Raw genomic sequence first — 20261 nt, 5'->3', positions numbered from 1 at the left:
GTTGCATCAACTTAAAATGCGAGTCTATAATCCATAATAAAGCTTCCTCCAGAGAGAAAGTGTTCTGGTCTGAATCAGGAGAGAAATCTGCACAGATCAAGCAGCATTTACAAACCAAAAACAGCTGTAAACAAACATGTGTAAATATATTTAACATATTACATATTTAAAAAAAAAAAAAAAAACTCTATGATGGATTTTTTTTTTTTTTGGGGGGGGGGGTCTTTTCCTTTAAGAGCAAAAGGTAAGCAAAAAATACAAAGTTGCATACATTAATAAATATTAAAAGATTAGTTGACTGGCTTCACATGTCAGTGATAATAGGGATCTTCTATGATCCTACAAAAGCAGCATAAGTAATTTAATATAAGACTTTAATATGTAGAGGTGCACTACATATTAACTGAAACAAGGTAAGACGGGATTGCAGAAATCTATATAGTGTGACAAGAGCTGCTATTAAAGCCTCACCTCTGCCTTGAAAAGTCATCTCTTTGGCCTTTGAACTCAATTTGCAACATAAATCCTGCATGTTAGCATGACACTGAGCCATCAGCCAAAACCAGTAAAACCAAAACCAGCTACTGCAGGCATGCAACTCCGGACGAGTGATCAGTCATTTTAATAAAGCAGCAAATATATTTACATCTTTAGTCTAAATCGATTACCTGACAAATAACTGGAGTTAGATGCAGTGTTAAAGCCTAAGAGGAGAGCATGCATGCACAAATGACATAATAAATCAATCAATCCTGCTCTGCTTGGTTGTGGAAGCTGTGTGGCCGGTTTATTTGATCATTGTTCATCATTTAGTGTTGTTTCCATAGCTATCAGTTCAATTCTACATCGTCAGCATCATTTATGTGTTGTGAGCCTGTGTTATTGTCAGGAAATAAAAATGAGGTACTTATATGTGCCTTCACACACATTAAACAGTTAAACACACTTTCAAGAGATGAAGGTCTGCAAAAACTCATTGTAATACTGAACTTAGTAGTAGGCTATAATTCAGTATATGTTAGTTTAATAGTATCTAGTGTTGCTGATTTATTTTGGTGTAGTTTACAGTAGGCTTCAGTGTAGCTCAATCTAGTTTGTAGTGTTGTGTTGTTCTGTAGCTCTATACAGCTCAGTTCAGTGTTGTTCAGTAGTTCAGGATCAGTCCAGTGTTGTTTAGTTCAGTAGTTCATGAATATCTGAAACTAGAGCACTGCACAGCGTTTGTTTGCATCGCATTTCTCCATCTGTGGGCAATGAACCCACGAGAGTTTGATCGTTCGTGTTTACTGAGACGTTTCTATACATTTTGGAAGGCTGGGTCGCACGCAGGAATTTATTTTTAGTAACAAACCAGCAATGGCGATGTTTAACGCCACCGGACCCCGTCGCCGCTCGTTAAAAGAGCCGCAGGCGGGTTTCTGAGGAGGCTGCTGGGTCGGTGGGACCCTCGAGATCCGTCGCAATTGTTTCAGCGCAAAACTTTCGATATTGTCATGATGACGGGCGAGTGTGAAGCGCGACGGCTGCACTGCGCATGCGCACTGGAGTCCGCCTGGCCAATTTCTCAGTACTCGTGGGAGAATTTGGGTAAGAAACAGACAAATTAAAACAATCGCACGCTAGAATAAACTGCTCGTCTTGCATTTTCTACTCTGTAATAAACCTTTATGCGCCGCTTCAGACTTTCGCGGGAGGTTTAATGCGAAGGAATAAGAACGAAAGTTAGATTTAAAGTAGAAAACGCCTGGACGTGTCATCAATAATATGAGCAGCAGGAAGAGAGTATGAAATAAAGAATAACGCTAACGAATGACACTCAAAATAGACGCAGTCGATAGAAAGGATCAAAGTGTGCATGTGCGGCTGATGGCAGGAATAAAGCATGTATTTATGAGTCTGTGTAGAATAATGCAAAGCAGTAGTGCATTGCTCCTGTGTGCTGGGAACGACAGGAACTGATCGTGCCAAACAAAACACGTCTCGTGCGATCGGCTCAATCATGCACTTTAAAAATGTCATTGATCAGCAATAATGTCGCGATTCGCCAGGCCCGTGTCTTTCAATTATATAGTGAATATAATTCCTGCTCCGCCATTTTGGGAAACTGCCTTTAAAACACATTAAAGAAAAGTGTTTTAATATCTGATCCTGTGCCGTCTGAAATATGTCATCGCAGCTCATCGTCGTCGATATTTAGGGGAAAATAATACTGCACTGTCATTCAGTGCAGTATTATTCAGTGTGCATTCAGGGGAAACTATTTAATACAATAGAGCTGCACGCAAGAAATACACACAGACGTTAAAACAAACGCGTTTAACAAGAAAATCCGGCGCAGTAAAACTCAAAGTGGAAAATTAACATGCATTTCATTTGATCGTCGTCGTCTTAGAATTTAATCTACATCATCATTATTTAAAAATATATAATAAATAAAATAAATCATGTTATTCAAATAGATGACGGAATATTGCACTTCAAATAGAAAAGTAAAGCATTTGCACGGAGATTTCAAATATTTGTTGAGAAAATAAACTTTGTTTAATTATATAACATAGCAAATACCTATAAATACCATCTACAGCTGAGAAAATCGTTTAACCTCCGCATATGCGACAGTTATTCAACTCTGACCGGCATTTCATGCGAAACCATGTTAAAATGAATCAAAACACGCGATGCGCTGACAAAATGTTGCAATATGTGACAATATTGCGTGCATTTCTTTTTATTCATTGTTGAACGGGGCTTGAAAGTTTCCAGCGCCGCGGATGAAGGGCGAGCAGCAGCGCGATCTGCTGGCGGATCCGGGAATAACACACATGCGCTAGGCCTCATGCGGCACTAACATACACACACACACACCAGAGACACACACTCGCCTGAAACTTGCTTCTGTGCCCTAAAGATTGCCTGTTAATACAACGATTATGCCGTCTCCCAGTTTAACTTGTTACAGTGCTAGACTGGTTACAATGCTAAACAGTGTGTTATGTTGTGTTGTGCTGCTTTGTGGTTGTCCAAGGGTAACACAGCTAAAAGAAGGTTTGACATTGATTTGAAGGACAGATAAGAAACAAGTCGTCTTATGTTTTTATTTGATAGATTATGCATTAAAGGCAGTTTACAAAAACATGCATACTGTCTAAATGCACAAAACAGTGCTATTGATTAGACGGTAGCTGGTAAACTAACACTGAACTAAAAATGTAATATTTGAAGAGTTCACATGTAAAAGCCTCTCAAGTGCTGTCTCAGGTTTTCTTCTAAAATGACCTGTTTAGTTTCAGTAGATTTAATTTTAACAGCAGTGAGTAGGTTGTTTTCATTGCTGTTAAAGTTAAATAACTCAACATAAACATAGCAGCCTGAGAAAAATGCTAATTCCAGAAGAAAATTTCAGATGACACCTAGAGGCTTTTGCATGTCTTCATTTGTTTAGAATTTTTTTTTTTTTTTTTTTTTTTAATAGCAAATAATTTAGAGTGCTTTAAATGATTTAACATTAGTATATGGATGAATCTGATCAGCCAAGAATATGTCTGGGCCATATTTACCCCAAAAACAAAAGAAAAAGACATTTAATGCTGATTGAATTGTAACTAAAATTACACATTACAATGCAGTTATCTAAACAAAAAATAAAAATTTGTAATCAAAACAGTATATATATATATTGTATATATTTAATTGTGGCGTGAAATGTGACCAGTGAATTGTGAGATTCAGTTGTTATGGTTTCTGATTCAGACTGTGCATGTTTACATGCGCATACAAACATTAAATATCTAAATCAGAATTTTGTTTCTCTTTAGTAAAAACACACAAAGTGTCTGTATAGATGAAGTATAAAGATCACAGAATAGTTTCAGTGTGGTTTGTAATGACCTCAAGTGGTATATTGTGATTAAGGCTCATATATCTGGTGGTTTTGTGGGTTATTATGCAGTGTTTTTTAGATTAGCTGTGTGCGGGTGTGATGGAGTCGTCAGGCCCGAGCACAGCCGCTCCAGAGTTTGATGTGTACGGGGCGATGGACTGGAAGGACGGAGTGGGAACACTGCCTGGCAGCGAGCTCAAGGTTAGCAAATACATATAGACCTTTATTACATGACAAAAAATGGTTCCCTTTCGATTTAGTCATTGCTTTGGGAATATCCCTTCCTCCAAATACTACTGAAGCCTAATTGAATCACGCCAGTGAAACTGGCCAATGGTGTTGATATATAATGTCAATATGAGGAGCTCCCACTTTATATAAGTCAGCGCTTGAACGTCATCCGTTCAGAATCTTTTCCTTCAGCCAGTCTTCTGTGAGAAGCAAGAAGCCTATCAACAAGACTACTCATCGTGATTTACACATTGCAGCGGACACACCTTTTCTTCTCCTGCTGTGTTCCCGTGAGCTTCCAGTGAACTTCGGACAACAAGGATGACTTGCGATTGCCTCTCCTGTGTAGATCCAACTGAATATGAGCCTTCATCGTCCAAGGCGATGAACTTGCCCAACTAGCCCTACCGCTGTCTTACTCTGCAGCCTCTTTCGAGCTTCTGATGTGGATCTGTCAGGGTCAGGTTACGAGCCTGCACACTCCTCACCCACCTGCTGCAGGTCCCCTTCCAGTGTGCTTTATGACCACTGATCTCCACCCCCTCCCCCAGTGCTCAAGATGTTGTGTCCATGGGGGGCGCTGAAGAGAAGGATGATGCCATTTCGGTGGCAGTGTCTGTGAGAGAGAAGTGTACCAACAGCCCGCTGGATTACACTGAATCCATGGCAGTGACACGGGGGACCTCCATTATACTGATACAGAGCTCCTACGTGTCCTGTCCAGTGCAGTTGATGAGCCGTCTGGACAAGTGGTACCTCCAGTCGGACAGTGGCTGAAAGGACACCCTGTAAAGGCCTGGCCCCTCTTTCCCCAAGGTGTATGACAAGATAGTGAAGTTGTAGAATGTGCTGCTCACCAGTCCAGTACACAACCCGGGTTCCTCCCTCATGTCCTCTGTGGATGGCACTGAACAAGTTGGGTATGTTAAACTCAGTTTGCCCTGGCCCTCCGAGCTATGAATGTGACCGTTCGAGCAATCGGCCACAACATGGGAAATCTTGTGGTGCTATATTGTCACCTGTGGCTTACTCTGAGCAAGTTAAAGGACTCAACGAGTTAAAAACGGCCCTTCTGGATGAGCACGTGAATCCCTCAGGTCTCTTTGGAGCAATGGCAAAGACATTCACGGAGCGCTTCGTCGAGGTTCTGAAACAGTTGAAGGCCATTAGCCATGTCCTGCCATAGTGCGCTGGCGTGAATCCGCCTTTGCATTACCCCTCCTCATCAGAGCAGCGTGTGGGAAGACCGCATGCCTCTTCTGCTGCTGTTCAGCATTAATATGAGATGATGGTGAAGGCTCGAAGAGCGAGAGGCCCTGCCCTGCCCTGACAGCACCGGAAGCAAAGCCGCAATCATGATGCTGTCTCTCTGAGGAGGAAAGCTCCACTCAGCGCCGAAGATGAGCCACTGACGAAGCTCTGCTGTGTGTGTTCAACAGGCCCCCCTGCTTGTTGCGAGCTGCGAAAGTAATTGTAATGTTTGCGTTTAGACTTTTCCACAATGCCATGCAAAACTCACCTCAAAATCAGAACAGTTTTCCTCCTCTCACTTCCCTCTCCTCCATCACGCACTCTCACACTCGTTTGTTATTAAACTCCCCGGCCCCCCAACAGCAAGTTATGCATAGTGGTGGGCAGTTTGCCTCGCCCACTGTCACAGTTTACGGAAGCATGCCAGGCACTGCCAGGGGTATCAGAGTGGATTATGAAATACCCTGTAAGGTTCAATAAAGAACAGTTACACTTAGGGCTGCACGATGTGTCGTTTAAGCATCGATATCGCGATGTACGAATCCACGATTGTCACATAGCAGGATGTGCGATGTAGGCTGTCATAGCTGATCCGTTATTCATTAACTGTATGGGCCAGCTGCTCCCCGGCCCTTAAAAAAAGACAAATCCTCTCACACATCAGATTGGTTTATCTTTGTGGACATAAAGGATGCTTGTTTTCACATTCAGGTAGCCCCTCGCCACAGGCATTTCCTGAGATTTGCATTTGAGGGGATAGCGTGCTAATTCATGGTCCTACCCCTGGGTTTATCCCTGGCGCATGGATGCTGCTCTCTCGCATCTAAAGCAGAGTGGACTGCGCATCCTGAACTATCTCAACGATTGGCTAATCTTAGCCAAATTAGAGCGTGCGCTGCTCGACGACAAGCTCAGTCTCTGACAGTGTGCAAACTAAGCCCCCTACAAATGCAACCGCTTCAGCTCTGGCTAAAAGGCCAGGTGCCACAAAGTGTATGGGGCACAGGCACCTTGCGCATCAAAGTGCCCCTTTCACACTGCGATTCCGGCAAATACACGTGAAAAAATGTTCCGGCAATTGTTCCCTGGTCGCTAGATTTGGCACTTTTACACTGCCAGTGATTACCCGGGACATGTGCATGCTTTCACACACAACCCATAAAGATCCCGTAACAACATATGACATCAGGGCGTGACGTGTAATGTACGAGTCGGAAACGCTAGGCACGTTATACTTTCACTGAAGCAAGTGGACGATCTCGGCGTCAGTGCGGACAGTAAGGAAATAACTGATCTCTGCTTCATTACAGTTTGCACACATTTATTTGTCGCGAACGTTGATCTTTCTTCAAAACAGCCGGTAAAAGAGTCGCGCGATAACGCGCATCATCACTTCGACACGGCATTAGATCTGGCTTTTGTTCACACAGCGCTTGTCCCGGGTCGAAACCGGCAATGTTACTAGGTCCCCGACCCGGGTTCAATGCCTGAATCAATCCCGGGACGTGGTTGCTTTCACACAGAAGGCGACCTGGCAATGTTCCGGCAATATGCCAGGTCCCGCGTGCAGTGTGAATGGGGCTAAAGTGATGCGCGACTGCTGGGATGCACTGACCCCTTGACACAATATGACTCTGTATCACTGGGGAGTTCCTATTGGCCAAGTGATAAGGAGAAAGACTGTTATGACAAATGCATCGAGCAGAGGCTGGAGAGCCGTATGCGACAGCTGTACACTTAGCACTGAGTGCTTTCTCCCGGACATTCTCCACCATCACTTACTCATCTGAATGGACAACGTGACGGTGGTAGCATTTATTAATCACCAAGGGGGTGTGAGCTTGCACTTGGCAAGAGACCTTCTTCTGTGCACTCTCCCTTGGGAGTTGATGCACTAGCTCACAGCTGGCCAAAAGTACTCAAGTATGCCTTTCCTACAGTGAAACTTCTGCTTTGCGTGTCTTGTAATATCAGAGAGGACAGAAAATCTGTTCTGATAGTGGCACTGAAATGGCCCAATCTGCCGTGGTTCCCAGAACTGGTGAAGATGCTGGACCTATTCAACTGCCTAATACGAATAATTCTTGCCTTCCTTCAAGAGTGATTTGATATTGGTTGTACACCATTCACATCGAAAGTGTATGTGACATCATTCCATGCGCACGTCAACAATTGCCCAATTGGCAGAAATGACCTGATCATACGGTTTTTAAAAGGAGCATGAAGGCTGATCCCCCTTGCCCTACCACCCGCCCACTTGGGATTTGGCACGTATGCTTGATGCTCTCACGGTACCCCTGTTTGAGCCCATACAATCACAGAGCTTGCACTCATTCTCTCTCTCAAGACAGCTTTCCTTGCACTTACCTCTGTTAAGCGAGTTGGCGACCTGCAGGCGCTGTCAATTGATGATGACTTGTTTATTGAATCCAGGCTCTCTGATCTGCTATTTGCATGCTTTGGAGGGCACACAAAAGGCCTGCCTGTATCCAAGCAAAGGCTGTCACACTGGTTCATCGATGTAATTGCTTTGGCTGTAAGAGCGTGGAATGCCCTATAGGGGTTTGGGACCCTCAACCTGTGGACTCGCATCCTCATGGGCCTGGCAAATGGCATATCTATTCAGGACATTTGCATGGTGACCGCTGGTTATCACCCAGCACTTTCACAAGGTTTTATAACCTGTTGCTTGCCTCACGTGTGCTGACAGTTGGAGCAGCACACACGCCTACTTAGCCATAGTCTCATAGTCTCATAGCCTCATATGATCATACCCCCAGTTATGATCTGAACTGCTTGCCTCAGTGATTTCTACTAGGTCGTATAGACTCCTGTACTGACGTACCACCAAATCAATGCTGTCCCTATCAGCTTATCACATTGTTATGATATAGTTAATCTCGTCTTTAGGACATGATAAACATAATACTCTGCTTATTTGAGCACTGATATGGCCGTTGCATCATAACACATAATTTCATTGAAATTGAACAAACTTATACTAATCTATATGTGATGGCGCTGGAGCCGCTGCCATTTCACATTCTCTGTTTCACCAGTGTTAACTCCGTCCCTGCTGTGACGTGGCTTCGTCTAGTTGCAGTGCCCCCCTTGACTTTTACATGGTTTGTCTAGGTCCTGTAGATTGGAATGTGTTTACCAAGAGTGCCAATATCATTGTCACTCTCATTACGGTTCCATACCTGAAAGTAGGCATACTAAGTGAAGCCAGGATCCATCGTTATGACACAGCGGGAATTTATACATTCCCAAAGCAATGTAGAAGTAACCAAATTGAGAGGTAATGCTCTCAGTTACTCACGTTACTTCAGTCCACTGAGATGAGGGAATGAGACATTGTTCTTATTGCAGTGTCACCAAGCTCAGGATCTTAGAATGCCAAGTTGCTTCAATCAAGATTCTGAATTGATGACGTACAAGCGCTTCCTTAAATGGAGTTGGAGCCCCTCATATTGCACATGCTTGAATGCCATTAGCCTTTTTCTGATTCTGATTGGTGTGATTCAGTAAGGCTTCTGTAGTATTTGGAGGAAGGGATAAGCAATGTCTCGTTCCTTCATCTCAGGGAACCAAGGTTACACGAGTAACCTGAGAAAGTTTTCTTACTTAATATTTGTCTGGTTTTCTAGCACAAATATCTAAACATTCTTGAATCAAGATGCATTAACTTGACTTGTAAAATGGTCTTGATTTAAAAAAAAAATCTAATTCTTTTATTTTTTGCTTAAAACGAGCAGAAATATCTGCCGATGGATTAAGAAAAGTACTCTTAATTCAAAGGCTAAACAAGATTATTTTTCTTACCCCATTGGCAGATATTAGATAGATGAGCTGGTTACCCGTTACATGTCTCCTCTCTGTTTCTGCATTTGTGTTAATTTTTCAGTAATGCTTGTGCATTTCATTATTTTTACAGTCTTTGGAACACTTTTGTCACCTGCGGATCATTCTTAGATTGCGGGTGCCTGTTGAGTGCTTTTGATGGCGAGTTGGGGGATCTGTTGCTCTTTTGCTGATCTGGTGTCTGGTTGGACATCATCTGTGTACCACTTGCATAAACACTGCATCCGTAGGCAGTATTATTTGTAGGGGCTGCCATCGTTGTTTCGCGTGCTGTGTGACCTCGGAATTCGGAGTACATCGATCTAGTACGAGACATGAGTTCACGGGTAAGAAGTCACGGGTTTGACTGCCGTTCCAGTGCACTTTCATGGGTTTAAGGTTGGAAAAACACGGGTTACTGGTTGTCTGGAACACGGCATCATACTAGGCTGAGGCTTCCTTTCCTCGACTTCTCCCCAACGTGACGTCATCACAGGATGCACAATCTGACTTTGCTGCAGTCTGGAATTGAACTACTGGTTTCGTCTGGTCAGAGGAGAACTGACCCCCAACTGAGCCTGGTTTCTCCCAAGGTTTTTTTCTCCTTTCTGTCACCGATGGAGTTTCGGTTCCTTGCTGCTGTCGCCTCTGGCTTGCTTAGTTGGGGTCACTTCATCTACAGCGATATCATTGACTTAATTCCAAATAAATGCACAGACACTATTTAAACTGAACAGAGAAGACATCACTGAATTCAATGATGAACTGCCTTTAACTATCATTTTGCATTATTGACACACTGTTTTCCAAATGAATGTTGTTCAGTGCTTTGACGCAATGTATTTTGTTTAAAGCACTATATAAATAAAGGTGATCACAGAGTTGCGTAAAAAAAGCATTAATACCAAAAACGTAAAAAACTGGTCTTTAAGACCATTTTTTTAGACATTTTAAAAATGTTGGGGGCCAGTTCTCCTCTGACCAGACGAAACCAGCAGTTCATTTCCAGGCTGCAGCAAAGTCAGATTGTGCAGAAGAATCATCTGTTTCCTGTGGTCTTGTCCTGGTGCTCCTCTGAGACAAGGTCTTTACAGGGGATCTGTATCTGGGGCTCTAGTTGTCCTGGTCTCCGCTGTCTTTCAGGGCAGTAGAGGTCCTTTCTAGGTGCTGATCCACCATCTGGTCTGGATACGTACTGGATCCGGGTGACTGCAGTGACCCTCTGATCTGGACACAGACTGGATCTGGTGGCTACGGTGACCTCGGAACAAGAGAGAAACAGACTAATATTAGCGTAGATGCCATTCTTCTAATGATGTAGCAAGTACATAGGGTGTTATGGGAAGTGTTCCAGTTCTGGTTTACCTTATTAATGCAGCCTAAAAATCCATTAATGGATTTGGATAGTAGAAGCATTAGTATGTTATGTGTAAGCCAGGTTAAAGAGATGGGTTTTTAATCTAAATTTGAATTGCAAGACTGTATCTGCCTCCCAAACAGTGTTAGGTAGGTTATTCCATAGTTTAGGTGCCAAATAGGAAAAGGATCTGCCGCCCGCAGTTGATTTTGATATCCTAGGTATTATCAAATTGCCTGATTTTTGAGAACACATTCGTTCTTGCGGTATGCACTGTTTTCCATGTCTCCTCAATGACTGAAAGAGTAGGAATCCCTCAGGCTGAGTGCAGTGTATAGAGTAACACTGACCCATCCTCCTCCAGTTGGTGTGAGCGAGCGGTCAGTCCCGTGTGTGTAGGATGGGCGAACTTAAGTAGCTGTCCCTGGAACTTAAAAGGGTTAGTTCACCAAAAAATGAAAATTATGTCATTAATGACTAACCCGTAAGACCTCCGTCATTTCGGAACACAGTTTAAGATATTTTAGATTTAGTCCGAGAGCTTTCTCTCCCTCCAATGAAAGTGGGTGTATGGTATACTGTCCATGGTTAGAAAGGTAATAAGAACATCTTCAAAGTACTCCATGTGACATCAGAGGGTCAGTTAGAATTTTTTGAATAATCTAAAATACATTTTTGTGCAAAAATAGCAAAAACTATGACTTTATTCAGCATTGTCTTCTCTTCCGGGTCTGTTGTGAGAGAGAGTTCAAAACACTGCAGTTTAGTGATATCTGGTTTGCGAACAAATCAGTCCATGTAACCGGATCTTCTTGAACCAGTTCACCAAATAGAAATGAATCGTTTGAAACGGTTCGCGTCTCCAATACGCATTAATCCACAAATGAATTAAGCTGTTAACTTTTTTAATGTGGCTGACACTCCCTCTGAGTTCAAACAAACCAATATCCCGGAGTAATGCATGCACTCAAACAGTACACTGACTGAACTGCTGTGAAGAGAGAACTGAAGATGAACACCGAGCTGAGCCAGATAACGAACGAACAAACGAACGATTGACTCGTTCTCGAGTCAAGAACCGGTTGCATCGGTTTTCGGATCACCAGTAGTGATGGGAAGTTGATGATAGTGATGGGAACTAATTGTTCTCCAGTTAACTTGGCATCTGTTGCATTCACCTGCCTTAGGTCCCTCTTTCTTCTCCTTCCAGATGATACAAGAGACTGAGGAACTTGGGAAATTGCTCAATCTGGATATTCATAAATCTACTGAATGAATTAGATCCAGTTTTTTTTAAAGAAGTCATCTTATTATTGCAGCGCCTATCGCTTGTATCTTTAATCTCTCTCTCTCACTTTTTAAAGGGGGGTGATAACTCAGATCTAAATCGTTACAGATACCTTTCCATTTTGAACTCTCTCTATAAAATATTAGAGAAGTTGGTCAACAAGCAGCTTATGCACCATTTGGAGACTTATGATGTTCTTAATCAGGTTCAGTCTGGCTTCAGATCCAGCCATAGTTGTATCACAACAACACTTAATGTTCTCAATGACCTAAAACATGCTATTGACAATAAAGAATATTGTGTAGCTGCATTCGTTGATCTGGCAAAGGCTTTTGACTCTGTGGACCATAAAATTTTGCTAGATAGGCTAAGAGATATAGGACTCTCTGAGAGCTGACTGGCTTGGTCCAAGAGTTACTGTTTTGGTCGTTTACAATCAGTAATGTTGGAGGGGTTTCAGGCAGATTCCCTGCTCCTATTTAAAGGGGTCCCAAAAGGAAGCATATTAGGCCCTGTACTTTTTAATATTTATGTTAATGATATTGTACTTTGCCGCAGATGATTCTCACGTGCATGTATATGCTGATGATGGTATCATTTATACATTTCACTTCCTTGACTATTGCATTATCTTTATTGCAGGCCAATTTTACCCGCATCAAATGTGCTATCCCTCTAGTCTTCATTTAGTTTTAAATACAAATAAAATGGTTGGTATGGTTGAATATCTGCCTATAATGTTCTCATTGGATGGCTCTGAGATTATGCATTATGTCGTTATCTTTACTGTGAATGTAAAGTGTCGCGTTACCACAATTTGGTTGAATAAAGAGCGAGGTGTCATGCTTTGGCTAGTGGCTACACATCAGCTGCCTGACAACATTAAAAATCCGATGATGATTGGCTGGGTGGGCGTTGCCATGCTCACGCTGTCTCACTGCATGCTCTGACAACCTCTAAACACATGACGGCATCAGCGATAATGGCCTTCTCGAACTGGAAGTACCGGTGTTGTGCCCAATTTCGACCCCCTGCTGAATTATTACCCCCCTAGTATTGGTAGATTTAGGAGTAGGTGTGGGGGAGGGGTTAGGATTTGGGTTGGGGTTAGGATTAGGCAATCAGGTAACGACTTGAACAAGGGTGGTAATAATTCGACAGGGGGTCGAAATTGGGCGCAACACCGGAAACTAAAGGCAAGAATTTTTCTGTAACATGCACGCTATTCCCAGGAAAAAAAGACTTTATCCACGTCTGCCTCAAGCAACTCAAAGCTTATAAACCACCTAACATCAACACATGCTAACATGTTACTGTATTGAATGTTTAATGCTGTGTTCAAACCAGACGTGACTTGCAGGAATAAATCGCGCTATTCGTGCGTAGTTGGACGCTTGAACATTTTGAGGTCATATGTTTCATTCGCGCGTGAAATTAACTTCACAACAGACGCAAATTTGCGATATGGGTGGGCTTCTGCCAGTTGAGTTCACGCAGCATTTTCAACCACCATTTTTATTTGGATAATTTTCTAAATATTACTGTTACTGTGTCATGAAATGTAGTTTTAAAAGTACTTCATGCGAGAATGTAGTTGTTTTAAACTCAAATATGCGGTTTATTTAAAAATGTGTTTCACCGATTTTCGGAGGTTGTCTATTCAAGTCTTGGCATCGACATTGAAATCATTCGCAGCAGATGCTCTTATTTGCGTCTGGTGTGAACCCACCATAAGAGTTGGATAGTGTTCTGTTTATTGTGCAGTAACTTTAGGCCTAATATACAGTTACAGATACTTGCACTAATGGACAGGTTTCCCTTTGTTTCTTTTTACCCAAGTTTAAATTTGTTTGTCTTCATTTTGTACTTGAATTTTATTTTCAATATTTATTTTTTATATGTTTTTATTTCTATGCATATCATATGGCAGGCTGCAATCTATTAAGTTCAAATAAATAAAACATTTTCTAAAATACTTATAGTGATTTTATTCTATCAGTTAAGTAAAGTAAGATGACCAACACTGATCCCGGCAACGTCTGCCATCAGAGCACGTTTTCTCCGCTGCTGGCCTTATTGTTAACAGACTAAGGAGCCGACTTTCCCCCGATCATGTTCAATGCCCATGTTTCTTATCAAGAACATGTACAACAATAGAAAAAAAAGAAAAAAAAAGATTTGATGACAGTTTAAAAGATTCAAAGTTAAATGTAGGCTACGTTCTGTACAATAGCCAAACTGCTGCAGGCTGCTTTAAGTTTTTTCTTTGATCACTTTTTTTTTTTTGCTTTTACTCTGTACTTTTTTGTTTGTTTGCACACATTGTTAAAGGTTCTTAAGCTACAAAACACGATCTAGAGTAAATGTTCAAGCTTATTGTGTGTAAGCTTGTTCAAAAATGACAAACAAATGTTACTGAAAAATAACATCTGTCTCATTAAACTTAATTTAAATAAACAAATATTTGTTTTTTGTGAGCTCAAATATTCGAATGTGATATTTGCAGAAAACGCCTGATGAATCAGTCATACAGCGCTCAGGACCACATAGTGTGAGTTATAAGTTAAGTGATCAGTCTTTAAGAGAAAGACTACGTGAGAACCACTATGGATAAGTTTGCTCTGCCGCCTTGTTATTATTACTTTATTTTTAACGGCAAGAAAGAGTTAATCTCTCATGTATGAGAAGAAGGGCATTGCCGTAAACCAGCCGTTAAATGTGTGGGACACCAACTCGATATTATGAATTATCCGAGTCAAAGTGTTGCAACTCCACCGAATACAGGCTCTAATCCTCTATTGTGTGTGTGTGCGCGTGTGTTTGTGAAATAGCTGGGCAGTTTGATAGCTATTATTTTTATAATATAATACATAAATAGGAGAATGAGCCTAATATTGCCTTGATTATCGACAGAGAAATCTTCTTATGTCGATATCTCTGACTATCCATCGGCACAACCCTACTGTTTATAATTGTATTATTTGTAACTCTGTTATGTTTTTATTGTATTGTGCCTTCTTTTTTATGCTGCCTCTTGGCCAGGTCGTCATTGTAAATGAGAACTGGTTCTCAACTGAGTTACATGGTTAAAGATAAAAAAAAAAAAAAAACTAAAAAAAACCTTGTGCTCAGTTTAAGCAAAAACTAATAATATTTAGATTTATTTTTTTATTTTATTTTATTTTTTATATAACAAGGCTTAAAATCATTTTACCTGTCAAGTAAATGCTTCTTGATTCAAGAAAAGTACAAAGTAAGAAAGCTATTTTTGCAAGACATGCATTAAATCGTTATGATGTTTTAATGACGGTCATCTGGTGGGAGTATGTAGGTTAGTCGTGTACATTCAGCAGTGCAGACAGTGTGTAAGAGTCTCCTTTATGTGTGTTTTAGTTCCGAGTGAATGAGTTTGGGGTCCTGGAGGTCATAACGGATGAGATGGAGGAGGAGAGGGGCAAGAAAGCTCATGCCACCACCACATGGAGCGTCCCCACTGCACAAGAGGGTAAACACAATCATACGCTCCTGTTTGGGCTCAGAACAGCCCCTTCACTCTCCCTACAGCTTCTAGCTAGTGCTACATAACATCCCATAGATGTAAACTGGAGATTTCTGTGATTTTCACTTCATTGTGCTCATAAAGTGGTAAAAATGGTTGGAAAATAGTCTGACTCAGACTGCTTCGCAAATAATTGGTTGTGATCTTCCCACTATTGATGAGGTCTACAGAAAAAAGGTCTAACAGTCCTTGAAGTTCCCTTACATCCAGCCAGGCAACTCTTTACGCCTTTTTCTTGATGAAGACGCCTTAGAGCAATTAAAACTAAGTCTAAACGTTTTCTGGACAGCACTCATTGTGGGATTGTGCATGCTCTTAATTCCTCTGGCATCTATGCATCTGCATTTCACTCTTTGTAATTGATATGAAATATATTTATAGATGTATTTATGCATTTATATATGTTTTAATATATATTATTAAAACATATGATGCTGAATGCATGTAAAAAAAACCTAAAAAAAAAAAAACCTTGAGTTAACTTGCAGTAACAGAAGAAGAACATAATGAAGAACATAATAAGTTCAACAAGTTGTTAATAAAAAAGGGTTAAGCAAATTGTAAAAAAAAAAAATTACTTGCTGTTTCTTTGTAATTCTTTGTAAGATTTAATATCAAAATACAAAATAAAAATGTGGAAGGAAACTAGCTTAAAATTTCATTTTAATAACCTAAGAAATATTGAAATAGTACCCTTGCAAGTATACAAGTATACAGTGCTATTTCTCTTCCAGCTTTATTTGACCCCTTTAACTCTAACACTGTTCTAATTCTATTCTCTAAAGAAACTTGCCCCTTTTAATCTAATCATATACTAACTGTGTGTTTTCTTAAAAGGACACAAAATAACACTAGCTTCTCGATTCTGTTTGTAAATCCAGACACTTACATTTGAAAAGAGCACGGCTATTGATCGACTGATTATTTAATCAGAGTTTGTGTTGATTTTCCTCAGCTCTCTCCGAGGGGCCGGTCTCAAAGGAGGAGACGGCGTGGGCCCAGCGAGGCCTGGTGTGTGTGCGCTGTAACAGGAAGGGCTCGGTGGTGGACTTCCTGTCTAACGGGCTCCACTGCAGCGAGCGCTGTCTCCAGCAGGAGCAGCAAGAGTAAGTCCTGCACTGCCACTGATCATAGTGTAAGTGATGAGCGGAGCAAGCCTTACATGTGTAGAGAGTGTTCACCTCCAGCCTTTGAATGTGTTGGGGGTTACACATTACAAGTAACAAGAGTTACGCATTCAGATGACTTTTCCAAATAACTAATGCGTATCTTTTCATTTTTAAAGAAATATCTGATTTACTGAGTTAGTTGGTTTTCCCATTTATTCACTGACGCCTCTCTCCTGTCCCAGTGATGAGAGAAATCAGGAGCGAGTTGCAAAGGCACTTCCTCCTGAGGCTTATTCATTTCACGTTTGGTGTGAAAGGGCCTTTACAGTTGACAAAAATAGAACTTCTGTGTTTTTGTTATTAAAAAACAAACAAATAAGCACAGCCCAGCCCAACCAGTGACGCTAAAGTAACGTAAAATGTTGCTAGTTAAAAAGTTGAGTTTGGTTAAAAAGTAACTCAATTTGTTACTTTTACCTGGAGTAATGCAATTTTTGTAAAACATTACTTTTAAAAGTAAGTTTCCCCAGCACTGCACTAAAAGTGATCAGATGTGAACCAGAAACCAGATAACCTGATGAACCCAATTAAAATAACACTAAAGTCCATTATATTCCACCAGTCACACTACTCCTGCTCTAAACACTGTCACTTCCTGTCTTCTGGTGACACTGTGAAGACTGTGAGCTCTGTCAATGAACATGTAATGCAAAGCTTGTATTATACTATTATCATTTCTCTTTCTTCCGAAGGAGACAGGCTGGTGTTTGAATTTATAAACGTGGCGTGTGTGACCCCCATGAGAGCGTCTCATATTCACCGTCCCTCTCACAGTGTGTGCAGGTTTCAGTTCAGGGTTTCTGAGGGTCTTAAAAAGTCTCACGTTCCCCTTTCACAAATAAAGGCCCTTAAAAAAGGTCTTAAATCAGAGCAGAAAGTATTACATGTATAAACAAAAATGCATCGCATTCAATGCTAAAATGCATGTATTTTTCAGTATTTTTTTATTGCTTTCCCATACAAATATATAAACATCCTTAATTCAAGATACGTTTACTTAAGATTCAAAATGAAGATATGAAGTTTTGTTTTCTGAATAACTGAACAAAATGAAGTAAATTTAAGCCTAAAAACAAGAACAAATATCTGGAATAATGAAAACTTGTTTTCCATGTGAATGAAGATGATTTTTGTAAGCCCTCTGGCAGATATTTGTTCTCTTTTTAATCATAAACCTTCTTTATTTTGATCAGTTTCTCTTAAAACAAGACTTCTTTTGTTTTTCTTTTACACTGAAAACCAGACAGAAATACTGGGGAACAGCCTCACTTTTTGAACTGAAGGGGCATTAAAAGTTAGAAAGGGACAGCAAAAGTTATTTCTGTTTTCTAGTATTTGTGAGCAGAGCTCCTCAAGCCGTGAGCAGCGTGGCTTCCAGAGCATGTGTTCATAGAAAAGGAAGGTCAGCTTGAGTGCAGTGTATTGTTGTAAACACAAGGTTCTCAGTAATTGAAAACTCGTCAGAGAAATGTAGAAACTGTGATATCCAAGCATGGAAAAGACAAGGAAATAATTATGCATTTAGCAGATGCTTTTTTATCCAAAGCGACTTACATTGCATTTAGGCTAACAGTTTTCTCCTAACATGTGCTCCCTGGGATTTGAACCCCCAACTTTGCGCTTGCTAAAGCAATGCTCTACCACTTGAGCTACAGGAACAATATTCCTTGTGAATTAAAAATATCCTGCTTATGTTCTGCTCTAAATATATTAATATTGGCTACACACTGCTGATAATAACACCCGTTTGTTCATTACTCCGTCTGACCAATTGAATCATCTCTGTAATTGATAGGGATGCACCGAAATGAAATTCTTGGCCGAAGCCGAAGCCGAATAATAATGAAATGCTTGGCCGAAGGCCGAATACCGAACGCGGTGTTTCGCATTTTTTCCATTTATTTTGCCAATCTGTCACCTTTTTCAGGCCTTCTGAGTTTGCAGGTATGGACATGAGATGCAGCACTAAACAGTCTCTCACTGTTGGTGCTTGTGCATGGAGCAGACGAGTACCTGCAGAATAGTTGAACATTTTATTGCAGTTTTCTGACAGTTGCTCATTTCAAAACGAACAATGTCTTCAAGATAATGAAATGGTTGAAACCCAGTGTAGGCCTACTATTTTACTACACTGAAAATAGTTCAGAATTTTCACAAAATACATATAAAATATAGATAGTAACACTTTATAATGTTTGTTAACGTTATTGCATTAACTAACAATGAGCAATGCATTTGTTATGGTATTTATTAATCTTCGTTAATGTAAGATAATAAAAAATATTTAGTTCATGTTAGTATAAGTGCATTAACAATTTTAACAAATAGGCCTACCACTTTTGATACTTTTTAATTCAGAAATTACAAATGTGATACTTAATTTTAATACTGTATTAGTAAATGTTAACATTAAGATTAATAAATGCTTTTAATAAGGGTTTTTCATTGTTAGTTAAAGTTAAAAATAGAAACTACTTATAAAGTGTTACCATAATCCAAAATATAAATAAAATCTTAAATTAATTTCCCATACAAGGAGCCTACCTGCGTGCCATCTGCGCCAGGTCAGGAAAGCGGCCTTGATTATTGCCACAGCCCATATAGAATCACAGACAGCAATTATTTTATCAGTTTTAACAATGAAGCTATGCGTCAGATTTCATCTTCATATAATATCCAATTTTGAATCCTTATCCAACCAGGGTTTAAAATTAGGATTGAGGGGACAGCATTTCCCCATTGTTGCTTTAATGCTTTGTCTCCCATTCTCACCGACATTGTCATAAACATCATAAAAAATTATTTAAAATGATCATACACCTTCTTGCTACATGCTGATGTCGCCTTTTTTTTTTTTTTTTTTGATGACGCGTCGCGCATGCGGCGGACGACTGTGCGCCACTGGTGGCTGGTGTTGCCAGATTGGGTGTTTTTTCGCTACATATTAAGACCCGTTTACGGTGTGTTTTAGCCGGGCTTTCGCCAGGAAGGCTCTATAGAAATCTGGCACCCTATTGAACGAAGTTAACCTGAGAGAGCGTGCCGTTCACAGACACCAGAATGAACCAGTTGACAGTAACGTTCATCAGGTAGTAATACAGCACATTCAGTTCACGTTCGCCCAAAATATGAACGAGTTCATGAACTATCGTTCAATGAACGCGTTCAGGCACAACACTGCCCATCTAACTGTTGAGCAGTCGAGCTTGTCCTCTGTCTTGCAAATGGGTTATTCTCTTGGAGGATCTCATCGAACATGTCAGACAGCGAGACTGTGCGCGGCTCATCTGTAGTACGAGCCCGTTTACGCTCTGAATCTCCTGCGCTGTGCATCATCTGACAGTCTCCATCACCTAGCGGCTTTCCCAAATCCAGAACAATGTCTGCAAACAGCCGTTTTTGCATCTTTATCTGACACTTTTTAAAGTGTTTCCACTTCTGACATGTTTGCTGCATAAAGCGCGCGCCTATCACTCTACGCGGGTTATTTGATTGCGTCCTTAAAAACGTCATTGTTCGGCAAAATTTATTCGGCCTTTTTACTTATTCGGCCGAACACCGAAAGTGCTTTTTTGGCTATTTTCGGCCGAATAATTTCGGTTGCCGAACATTCGGTGCATCCCTAGTAATTGAGTTTCAGTAATTAGGGGCCAAGCACTGAAGGTGCATAGGGATCTATTGTA

At 40.7% G+C, this 20261-nt stretch overlaps 1 protein-coding gene across 5 annotated transcripts in view; it reads left to right on the top strand.

The window, feature by feature from the left end:
- The first annotated feature begins 1367 nt into the window (after positions 1 to 1367).
- LOC127984356 (lethal(3)malignant brain tumor-like protein 3) overlaps positions 1368 to 20261 on the top strand; it is an 83080-nt gene continuing 64186 nt past the window's right edge. Inside the window, exons 1-4 of one of the 5 annotated variants that reach the window (XM_052586998.1) lie at positions 1368 to 1587; positions 3960 to 4081; positions 15244 to 15355; positions 16365 to 16515. In XM_052586998.1, coding sequence (XP_052442958.1) covers positions 3980 to 4081; positions 15244 to 15355; positions 16365 to 16515 — 365 coding nt within the window. In that variant the 5' untranslated portion in view covers positions 1368 to 1587; positions 3960 to 3979. Of the gene's footprint in view, positions 1588 to 3949; positions 4082 to 15243; positions 15356 to 16364; positions 16516 to 20261 lie in introns of all 5 variants that reach the window. The other 4 variants (XM_052586997.1, XM_052586999.1, XM_052587000.1 and 1 more) reach the window with 4 other exon arrangements.

Source organism: Carassius gibelio, chromosome B20, assembly GCF_023724105.1.
Source record: "Carassius gibelio isolate Cgi1373 ecotype wild population from Czech Republic chromosome B20, carGib1.2-hapl.c, whole genome shotgun sequence".
In the NCBI taxonomy this organism is placed as follows: Eukaryota; Metazoa; Chordata; class Actinopteri; order Cypriniformes; family Cyprinidae; genus Carassius; species Carassius gibelio.
Note: the sequence above shows the minus strand (reverse complement) of the source record. Positions and strands in the feature narration are given on the sequence as shown.